At 43.6% G+C, this 11,495-nt stretch overlaps 1 protein-coding gene across 2 annotated transcripts; it reads right to left on the bottom strand.

Annotated features, from left to right (window-relative positions):
* Positions 1-169: 169 nt before the first annotated feature.
* On the bottom strand, positions 170-10,597 carry sncgb (synuclein, gamma b (breast cancer-specific protein 1)). 2 transcript variants are annotated; one of them, XM_068582960.1, is made up of 6 exons: positions 10,239-10,597; positions 6,321-6,362; positions 5,593-5,720; positions 4,348-4,365; positions 3,408-3,449; positions 170-2,349 (listed from the first exon to the last, which is right to left on the bottom strand). In XM_068582960.1, exons 1-6 carry the CDS (start codon positions 10,357-10,359, stop codon positions 2,341-2,343), a joined length of 360 nt encoding a protein of 119 aa, XP_068439061.1. In that variant the 5' UTR covers positions 10,360-10,597; the 3' UTR covers positions 170-2,340. The 2 variants fall into 2 exon arrangements, with proteins under 2 accessions (XP_068439061.1, XP_068439062.1); XM_068582961.1 differs by lacking the exon at positions 4,348-4,365 and having other exon boundaries at positions 10,239-10,591.
* Between the last annotated feature and the right edge of the window lie 898 nt (positions 10,598-11,495).

Genomic DNA, 11,495 nt, shown 5'->3' with positions numbered 1-11,495 from the left:
TAACTTTACGGAGTGGATCAAGTGTCCAAACTCAGCTGCTGCTGCTTGTTCTGTGGCATGGGGCCACAGCTCTTCACTCCCTGTGGCCCCGGGTAATCTAGCACCCGACTGATATCGAAACAACACCCAATCTTCCGCCCCTTTCAAATAAATTCATGACACAAGTTGCTGGATTTCAACAAAACCTTTTTAATTTCACTGGTACTGTTTATAAAATCAGCGAGTCTGCTTTGATGCCAACATAAACATGGTGATTTGTGTTGGTGTATTTGAGGTGTGATTTGTGATTGCGTGTTATATAAAGTGTACTGTGTGTGTGTGTGTGTTGGTAGAGGTGTGGTGCAACGTGTATAGTCTATGTGTGAATGTCAGATTGCTTGATAAGGCAACATGCAGTCATCAGTTTCCATTGGCCTCAAAGTAAAAACACACAAACCTGCTCCAGACACAAACACACCCACACACCCACACACATACACACCCACACACACACACACACACACACACACTTTGCTGGCTGAACCGGTTCTATGTTAACGTAACACACCCACACACATACAGTGCATACAGACACACACACTGATGCCGGGCAGATGACCAGTGAAAGGTGGCATCACACTGACTGAGAGGAGAAGGGAATCCTCTGATTGGCTGAGACAGTCGATGGGCGGGATCCTCAGAACAGCCAGGGTTCAGACTAGTTAGTGTGAAACATGAAATAACTACCCTAAAAACAAGTACACATCCCAAAATTCAAGCTATACACAGAACTACATATAAAGGTAATACTTAATAAAACCTTCATTCTCTTCACGTATCGATTCCTTTTACTGAATCAATCTTATTTATCACAGAAATTGAACTAAGAGACTAATTTCCACACTGCTGTGTTTCTCCTGATGGCATGCAAACACGTTTCACAAAGACTAAAAAGCAACAACACGATAACAAGAGGTGATCAGTATCAGCTGCTCCAAAGTCCCTGAAAACATTTTGTTTTCCAGGTTTCTTTTATTTTACCCTTTCAGGAGCTTAACATTTTTAAAGAATTCTCGGACGTATATTCTGTATCAGCTTGTTTGAACTTTTCATGGAAGCTGTTTGATGCTTACATTGAGGGAAATATTCAAACCCAAGATGTTTTTTTTTATTGCCATCAACTGGAATTATTGTACATTGATCGGGTCCTAAATACATTATTTTCTGACAAAGTTAGAGCAACAAAGGTTCGGTGGAATCCCGGACATCTCCTACCTACACCAGAATTTAAGAATCACAATCTGCTTGTCTTGTCACTTTAATTTAGCTTATTTAGCCACAAATATCTAACATAAGAGATCAATCGTTTGAAACATAACTTGTGGAACAACTGCTCTTGTTTTCTCATGCAACACATGAACACAATTCAAGTTTCCGCTCTAACATCTGAGGAAAAATGAGCACTGGGTATTGCTTCCTGGTTAAAAACCCTGTTTTCTAAATGTCGATGCCAAACACACACTAAGCCATACAAAGCTACACAGAACATCTGCTACTCTATAGTTACGACACGAGACATGTCATTCTACACATCTGTTCATGCGGTCTACTGTAGCTAACTAACTACTTGCACACAAAACAGAATGATATCTGTCCTCAATGCACGTTTCCCTGCACAAGCCTCTGGAGATTTATTTGACACATGCACACACACACACGTATATAAGCTAACATGAACACTCAGGCACACAGAAAGCAGATCACACAACCTCTCATACCCTGCCTCAGTCACTTAGTGAGTTTTTGTTATTGTTGTGGACTGCAGAGGCTTAACTGTATTAATACAACCAAAAAAAAATCCTACAATTGACATGTTTGCCCAGTGTGTGCGTCTGTGCTGGCATTGGTGCGTACTGTATGTGCGTTTCATGCATGTGTCAAATGAAGGTGTGTCTTCGTGTACGTGTGTGCGTGTTGTGTGTGTGTGTTTGTGTGTGAGGTTTCCCTATTGGTTGGTAGGCGTAGGGGCTGTAACAACACCGGGGTTCATATCAGGAACGACACTAACACAGGTGAGGCGAGGGTAAGACGGGCAGTGGAGGAAAAGCTACAGGCTGCAGGAAATCAGAGGGGAGGAGTCAGCGTGAGGACGCGTGGCAGAGAGCTGCTGAGGGAGAGGCATCACGGAGGTCACAGAGGGGGAGAAAGGGGCGTAGGTGCGGCATCCGGAAGAGTCTGTTTTAGTTGATTTTGGTTCTGTAAAGTCACAAAAAAATAAGTTGAACATCTGAAGTCTGGTACAGCGAGGCGAGGGGAGCGAGGGGACGCCGGAGAGCACGGGAGGGAAGGTCCTGCTGACGACTAATACCCCTGAAAGAAGGAAAGGGAGGATGATGTCAGCGGTTATATACACCACAATGTAATACAAATAGGCCATTACAGGTTAAAGGGGCAATCCACAGGTATCGTACATCAAAATCTGTTTACTTATCATGAGCAGTGGTGGAAAATAACTAAGTACATTTACAAAAGTCCAGCTTACTTGCTCCACTTCATTGATCCGACAACTAATAGTTACTTTTCAGGTTAGGAACAAATATGATTTTTTTTGTGAAAGCTGTTAAATATCAAGCTAATGGTTTAATGTAAATAGATTTGCATTCTGCACTTTTTATTTCTGAGAGATTAAAGGGATAAAATGGTTTCATAAGGAATATTTCTTCAGGGAACAATTACATGCTCATCTGCTCTGTATAAAATATCTTAAAGATATTCATTATTAAAGTAATTTGAATAATCAATCCATCTTTTGTAAGTTGCTATTGTTCCACTTTAAAGTCCAAACTGAACCTTATTAAACTTAAAAAGTAAAATCAAATTATTGGCAGAAAAATGCACTTCAATATCAAGTAGTAGCTCATAAAAATAAAGTGCGAGGTTATAAAATTATGAATTTATTTGACAAAACTATCTCCAGATTAATACTTTTAGAGCAGCAGTTATTACGATAAACCAAACGTAAATGATACAAACAGGTTTTGTTTTATGAGCATACATAAATACTAGTGCACTCCACTATATTCCTGAGGTTTTGTTTTCATACATTTGCAGCTTCAATCTCAGATATTTGAGTTCTTTCCTCATTTATCTATGACTTTAATTTCAGAAATTCAGATTTTGTTCTATTTCTTAAATATTACCGCCTCCCAGTAAAAGCTATAAACACATTTATTATGTCGAACAAAGTCTCACAAAATGTAATTAAGCCTCAGAATCACAAAGTGAGTGAATGCATTCATAAACATGAATATTATTGCTGCACAATTGCAGCCAAGAGTGTCACACATCATTTTATTTGACTGAACCGCTTATACATAACTCCTCTGCCTGCTTTGAATGCCGGTATGCAATCTAACTTGTTCCCTTACCTCTCCTCCTTCCCCGCCTTGCTCCATTCCTCCGTATTCACCCTGCAAAAGAAAACAAGAAGAGTTAGAACAAACGAAGAGGCGGAGCCGAGCGAATGAAAGAATGAGGCGATGGCACAGGGCCTGGCGCACCCACGGGCTTCTTGCTTTTGTTTTTCTCCAGCTCTGATATAAGAAAGCAGTTAAGACTACAAAGCCCATGCTGTCGGGTTGACCCAACTCTTATTAACATGCTTCACACTTCCCCGCGGTTTAGTTAGTAGATTAGAAGTATACAGCATACTCTATATGCGGGCGCCAGGTCCAGGCGCACAGGCCTTGTTCAGCCTGAGCAGTGCATGAAGCTATTCTGGTGCATGCCATGAATCTATTGGCTGGTTGAGGCTCATGTGACGCGCTGGAGGGCTTGTATGTCACCTCACGCTACACAGAGGAGCTACATGGTTAAACATTTTAAAAGGTTTAGTATCGTTGTTGCCGAAACCACGTGACTGAATGAGCGTCTGAGAGGTCGGAGGAACAATGTTTCTTTCTTTTTCTGAACGTTGCAAAGACATCTTGTGTTTTTATGCTTTTACAAACAAGAGAAGAGTTTATTTAAAGACGCAAATACTGCAGGAATTGGTCCATTTTTATTTGGGAAGCATTTACTTTCCCCTCTTGACGCTCACAAAGTCTGTCGTGGCTTAATATACACAGAGTTGCCAGTTTATTAGGTACACTTGGGCCATTTATTGTGATCTAATACGACAGTCCTGAAGTAAATCCTCCCGGAAAACATTCTGCTGGAAACGATTTATTGCAGGTTTATCAGATTAGATTGTACAGGCGCACGTAGTGAACTGTCAACTTGGTGCATGTACATGCAGAGTATCCCCTCTCTGTCCCTCCGTCACCACAGCATGACCTATGACCCCACACTGCTCTGTCCAATAAGCACCTCGTATACGGGCTCCTCCTATCGGGGGGGGGAACACAGATGAGACACAACATGAACAACAACGGGTGAGAACAGCGACACAGAACACACGAGACAGAAGCCACAGTTTGATAATACACACAAGCGACAAACAAGACACAAGACAACTATTACACAGACACGCATGAAAGAGACAAACATGTGATGTTTGTCCAACATCAGACAAATAGAAACACGAGAGCTCGGCAGTGATACGTGTCACAAAATAAACACATATTATAGGGAAAATGTTTCAATAACTTTCAGTAAATATATTTTGACTTGAGATCTGGTTAAAAAGAGGCCACATGATGTAGTAATAGTGTAAATAAATACAGTTACAGCTAGCTTAACCTTGTTGGTTACAGTCAGATAGTTGGCCTCTGCCTTGCATTGCAGGAAGCAATCGTTCCTTATAGATTAAATTGAATTACAGAAATACCAAACTGGGGCATCTCCAAAGGAGCTGGAGGAGATTGTTTTTTTATTAGATTTGTTTTCCCAAAAACATACAAAAAATGACATAAGTCCTTTGTGAATATTTGCTGTTTGTCTCCGCTTTATGTCAATGGATATTTCAGACTATCGAGTATAAATTAGATTTATTTGACACCCTGCAGGTCTCTGTGTTTGAATACAGTAACACGGCTCTCTCTAGTGGCTGAACGTAAACCACCTGTCTCTGACTAACCCGTTGAAGACTCTGGAACCAATGTTGGCTCCAGACCTCCTTTTTTCCCTGTGTTTGAGTCATCGTACTTGGGTTTATTGTATGTATTTGTTCAGCAAAAAATGTTTAGCTGCAAAAAAAATCACTTTTAAAAAGATATTTTGATCGTAACTATGAACATCCGGCATGATATGAGATATGAGTAAGATTCCCCAAAAATGCCTCCTCGAGCGGTCAATAAGACACCTTATTAAAAATCAAAATAAAACAAAGCCGTGGCCTGTTACGAAGGAGTTAAAAACGGTGTCGTTCGGTTTAAAAATTGAAAAATGACATATTTTATGCTAAAAGATTGTCTGAATGGGGCATGCTGGGACTTAAAAAGGATGTGGGAGGATTTCCGCGCACGTTTTCCAAAAGGTTAAAGATCATTCAACATCAGTTTCAGGACGAATTCAGTGTCTGGACCTGCGAGACTGTCAGAAAACGATGATAGTTCAGACTTCTGCACAGTGACACGGTGACAAGGTCAAGCTGCTGGTGTGACGACAACTGACCTGGTTGACCATCCCGGTCGACGCGGCGACATTCTCCACCCCCTCCACGGTTGCCTGTGACACTTCGTTAGCCCCGGCCACCGCCGTGTCGCCGACGATGTTGGCCTGATCCACGGTCCTGTTGGCCACTGCGACGCAGAGCGGAGGAGGGTTAGGGAAACTGAAACACACTCAACAAGCTTTGCAAAAAAAACAACTCTCCATCGCTCAGCACAATATTTATTGTTCAGCTTTCCGTCAATGTTCGTGTGAGCTTTTGCACGCAAATGACGAGGATAATCTAGCATTAGCGTCTACATCACACGTGGAGCAGGTGTGTCGCTCATGACCTGAGTTGTTTGTCTGTGCAGAAAGCTCCAGGACAAGAGGCCCATCCTGTTTAGGCCAACCGCTCGAAGAAAAAATATACAGTCTGAGAACATTCATGACAAAGCATAGATCCCACATCTCTGTCGGTCGTTCAAGTTTTCTAGTGCGCTTTTCTGGTGCTTTTCGCCTCATAAGGGGAAGTAATGATCTCATTACTGCCACACGAGGCCAGAGACGGTAGTTTTTTTTCCCGGCCACAAGGGGCAACAATGAGCTTACATTACAAACTCAGAAATAACCTGTAACAAGCGGCACACATGACGTGTGTGCCGTGTCTGAAGGGTTTTTGAAAAACATCCACGCTTTAACGCGATTGCTGAGGTCACAAATGGGGCCAGCAGGTACACAGCGCTCCTTACCTGTGTTTACTGATGACACAACGCCCTCCTTTGTCTTGCTGCCTGGGGATCAAACAGATTACAGTCAACTTCCTGTACATGTTTTCTTGCTTTGATAGAAAAATTACATAAAATAAACATTTTCTTGTAGCTTTCATGCAGCAGTCTTGTTATATATTCTATATATATTATACTAGTTTGGTTCATTTATATTTATGTTTTTGTGAGTATTTCCTTTTAGTCATGATTACAATGGGATGCTTCATTCATCAATAAATCAAGCCGTGGAGCTTAAATCTAACTAACGTATGAATTAATATTGTAATAATAAGAGAACAACGTTGTTATGTTTACTGACATTTATACTGATTATGATTACATCATTGGATAAAAAGGCTTCACCCAATGTAAATATGTGATGTTCCTTTATGCACATTTTATTTTACATCATTCACAGATGTTTATTTAAGTGCATTATAATTGCCACAAAGACATAGGAGCATAGAAGTTGGCTTGCTAAAACATATTAATCTGGGTTACTGGGTGCTGGGTTAGCATACATTGCTCTTTCTCAAAATACATTTCAAAGACCTCGTTCAGTGTGGCTGATGCGTCTCTCTGGTTTTGTCTGCCTGAATTGTTTAATCTTATCCTTTCAACCGGTAGAACTCAGTCGTAGGTGTTTGAAAGCTCCATAAACACTTTTATGGCGCTTTTTTAATTGGGAAACAATCTGTGGACAGCAGCACCTCGCTGCATTTCCCCCTCTGCTCACGAGCGCTGTGCTCATTATAGTATGATCCCAAGCAGATTAAATTGTGGTTATATAATCTGCCAGAGCGAGGGATGGAGGGAGGGAAATATCTGCTCCGAAAGATGAAAGAGAATAATGGGACGTAAGGTTGAAGCTAAAGGAGGACACATCTGTAGAATACATCATGATGTCGTGCACGCAGACCGTTCCCTCTTAGACACAGACGCTGCCGTGAAAGCATCCTGCAGCCGCCTCTGTCTCCCGCTTCCCTCTATCTCCCTGCACGCTCCCTGTGCTTCATGAGCCACGTGCCTGAGTACTGAGCAGTACTGCAGTACAGTCAGTCACACACACACGCACACACACACACACACACACACACACACACACACACACACACACACGCTGCAATGACACAGCTTTCTCCCAGACAACAGAGGGAGCCACCTGAGTGCCACTGTGAATATCTGTCTGTCCCGCATCACACAGAACAGAACCGCATCTGCAAAATAGTGGATTAAATAATCCCCAAAAAGATTTGGTGAGAAGCAGATGCAGTTCTCCAGGTGATGCACAGGACAGCTTGGCTTTTTTTCCCTCCCCTTTTATGAAATAATGTGCGAATATATGGCTTTAATCGTTTTTCCCAGAGGAGGATTTGTGCTCTAGCAGTGTTCATGATATGAAAGCTCAGATATGTCCCCGATTTAATGAAACTTCCTAATAATAGTGATATATTTGTGTTTGCAGCAATGTAAAATATATAACATATGCACTGGGAGATTCACACTTATTCACTTTATACATTAATGGAAAAAAGAAAGCTGAGGTCTTGTAGAAAAACCTCTCCTATAAACTCATGAAACATAAAACAACCTGACATTCATTATGACCATAAAAGCAAATAAAGGACCAAAAGCACTGCAGGGCTGCTGATGCACAACTCCTTGTCTGACTATTGAGTTTTGTACTATTCATTCATAAGAATATGAAAATGAACATTGTTCTTATCCAATTTAAACAACACTGATTAATGCCTTTAACATAAAAACATGAAACTAAAGAATCCATAATAAAAATGTTAAAACCTGGACTGAACTATGTTAAAAATACATCTTGTTGCAGGTGTTTTGACAGATATTACAATATGATCTGCATTAGTAGCGGGAATGATAACATTTAGATCATTATAGTCATTTTAATTAAAAAACATATTCAAATGAATGTGGTGGGATTGCTGCATGGATCTGAACCTCACAAAGATGTTTTCTTTAATCCGTCGAATATGACGAGTATAACCAGGACTTAAAAGGATACTTCGACACACGTGTGGCCTTAAAAAAAGAAAAGGGTTTGTTGCGTTTGAGGAAGCGGACCCCGCTACGTTGTCCACACTCTGCACTGTGCTGCGGGCCGTTACCGTGCTTTATCGGCGCCATCGACCCTCCTCACTTCAGCGATCGCATCCCCCTCTCCCTCCTCCCTCCTCCCCCTGTGATCCGCATATCATTTTCCTCCCGTGATACCTTTCTCTCCATCTCTCAGCCCCCACCCTTTTCACCCCCACCCTATCCTCCACCTGAGCTCGTCACCAACCTGTACCCGCTGGAAGGCACAGGTTTCACTTCTCCAGTGGCTGGTGACCCTCCACCTCCATCATCCCTCCATCACTACGTGTCAAACCGTCGCTCTCGTTCTGCCAATCCACCATCTGGCCACACAGGAGCCACGAGACCAGAAGCTCAGAGCTTTTTCCTGACATAACACCCCTCCTTTTGCTCTCCCTTTTTTTTTTCCTCTCTCCGCCTGCATCCCTCCATCTTTCCCACCGTGATGGGTTGGTTGTCGCGGAGGGGAGGAAGGTGGTTGGTCATCAAAGCAGCACACACTGGCAGGCAAACCCTGCTGCTGCAACGCCACAAACACACACACACACACACACACACACACACACACACACACACACACACACACACACACACATACACACGCACAGGTTCTCGCCTCAACACGAGCGTGGGGTGAGGTCGGAGGGGGGTGATGGGAGAGTGAATTGCTGCAGTGCTCAAGTGATCCTTGCCCTCTCTTCCCCTCCTCCCCTCCATCCCCTCTTTCATCCCAGGACATTGACTCTTGCACTCGTAGCGTCACATTTCATGTCCTCTTTCATTTTCATCATCGTGATTTTGTGAAGCTGCTGTGTGACCGAAAGGGACGGACCGCAGACGACGACGACGACGAAGACGACGAAGACTCCCACTCCGCTAACTCCTCACCCACCCACCCTCCTACTATCACAACGCCCCTCCCCTCTCTGGCGGCCTAAAAGCCTGGCACTGGAGGTAACCTTGAGATGTGACGCATTTGCTGCTTGAGCTAATAGAAAAGAACAGGAAAGCACAGTTTGAACATAAAAGCATCTGGAGTGTTTTAGTTTATATATATTTTTTTAACTCGGTCCGCCCTCTTGCATCTGTTTGTTTATGGATTTATTTTTAAATATCTGTGAATAGACACCCCCCTCCCTCACACAAAAAAAGCATGGCGGCCTATCAAATGTAGGTCAACTCTATTCTGTAAATTAACCAAGGCAGTTAAAGCGAGTCTCTGGGGACTTCATGGCTGCGTTGAGTCCATCACCGGACGTCCTTCTGCAAACTGCTCCACAGACCGTTCAATGTGAATAAAATAGGCCAAGTGACAAACGCCGGAGGCGGCGCCGTCACAAGATCCTGCAGAATTCCTCTTTCCTCTCTCCTGCCCTTTTATTCATTTTTTCTCTCCTTCAAGCCAGCCCTTCACCGGCGACTGTCCGACAACTTTTATTCATCTAATTCTCCCTCCAACTCGCCCTCCTCACGGTCTATCCTTCACTCTTGCAGACCCCCACCCTCTGCCCTGCACCAGTCCTGCAGCAGTATCCTGCCAGTGCTCTCTCCATCCCCTCCTTTCTACCTCTTTTTTTCTCACCTCCTCCTCCCTCTGTTCTTGTCGCTTCTCTCAAGTGTCCCAGACATGGACACCCAAGGGATCCCACCGCAAACCGTGCAAAAACACAGGATGCACCCACACACACACACACACCCACGCATACAATGTGGGGCATCTCCCCCGAACTTACCCACTTTCCTTTTTTTTCCCCAATACAACTCGGTGCAGCTCCACGGATGAGATGTTCTACGTACCTACATACATCACCCCTTCCTTGGTCTTGGCTGCTGCCTCCTCCATGCCCGCTTTGGTCTTCTCTGCGGCGGCCACCACTCCCTCCTTGGCCATGGAGAACCCCTTCATCAGTACATCCATCTTGGGCGACGAGACGGCTAGGCTCCCCTGCTCCAAACGGGCCTGGCTGGTGATTACAGCGAGCGTGCAGAAGAGATGATGTGAGAGTGTGTGTGTGTGTCTGCGTGAGTATGCGTGTGTGTGTGTGTGTGTGTGTGTGTGTGCTGGTGGCTCCTCCTCCCTTTGGTGCTACAACAGAGTGCTGAGAGGACCGCACAGCAGGACTACAGCACGCAGACTGAGGGAAAGAGGGGGAGGAAACAGCCGGTATGCACAAGATGGAGAGAAGAGGAGGAGGAGGAGGAGGAGGAGGAGGAGGAGGAGGGACGGCCGGATGCTGCAGCATTTTCAAGTCATGCTGCAAGCCCGCGGCTCAGCCACACCTCCACCCGTCATCCATCTTTCTCCGAAGGATTCTCACTCATGCTCAGTGCAGCCTCCGGTTTGCCGTTTGCGTATTTTGATTGGCAGATTTCCTCCGGACACACCTTTTCTCGATGATGGAGCTTGTGTGCACCGTTACATAACCAGCAGCGCTCCAGCTCTGAAAGCAAAGAGGATTTCTCACATCATATGCCCTGTGAGGTTTTGTCATGTAATCTGTAGTCACGCAGCTAACTCCCAAAATATGATTCCATCTTCCTTTTTCTGATACAGAGTAGTCGTCACACACACACACACACACACACACACACACACACACACACACACACACACACACACACACACACACACACACACACACACACACACACACATATACATATATACTATAATTAACTTTTTAGTTTTTTTTTATTAAACTGAATTGAATTACGAGAGAAGAAGACATCCCCTGCAGTCATTTATATTCTTGTGAGGAGGAGAGAAAATGCTTCGTCATCTCCACCTGAATGACTCACAACTGTCGCCCGCCTCCACATCTCCACATCCCATTTTCCTCCAGACATGCTCCACTCAGCACTTCAGTAGATAGATTTTATTTATAACAGCTCCATTTTTATTTTATTTCATGAATGTATACACCTTTTTTTATTTTTTTATATTTAAACCAACGATGATGCAAGCAGAGCACAATACTTGAGAACACAAGTAAAACTGAGCTGGTAAACCTCTATATGTCTTCTTTACACCTGATTAAATAAAGGTGAGAGGAG

The sequence above is a fragment of the Clinocottus analis genome, unplaced genomic scaffold (assembly GCF_023055335.1).
Source record: "Clinocottus analis isolate CAN_PGR_092001 unplaced genomic scaffold, fCliAna1.0.p SCAF_19, whole genome shotgun sequence".
Taxonomy (NCBI): domain Eukaryota; kingdom Metazoa; phylum Chordata; class Actinopteri; order Perciformes; family Cottidae; genus Clinocottus; species Clinocottus analis.
The sequence above is the reverse complement of the archived record's forward strand: the minus strand, read 5'-3'. Positions and strand labels throughout refer to the sequence as shown.

What these genes read in the sequence shown, in the direction of transcription:
- sncgb (XM_068582960.1), bottom strand. Translation starts at nt 10,359, where the DNA reads ATGGATGTACTGATGAAGGGGTTCTCCATGGCCAAGGAGGGAGTGGTG. An exon ending in GGAAGGGGTGATGTATGTAG is followed by an intron (nt 6,363 to 10,238) that starts GTACGTAGAACA and finishes TTTGATCCCCAG; the next exon opens with GCAGCAAGACAAAGGAGGGC. An exon ending in TGTGTCATCAGTAAACACAG is followed by an intron (nt 5,721 to 6,320) that starts GTAAGGAGCGCT and finishes TCTGCGTCGCAG; the next exon opens with TGGCCAACAGGACCGTGGAT.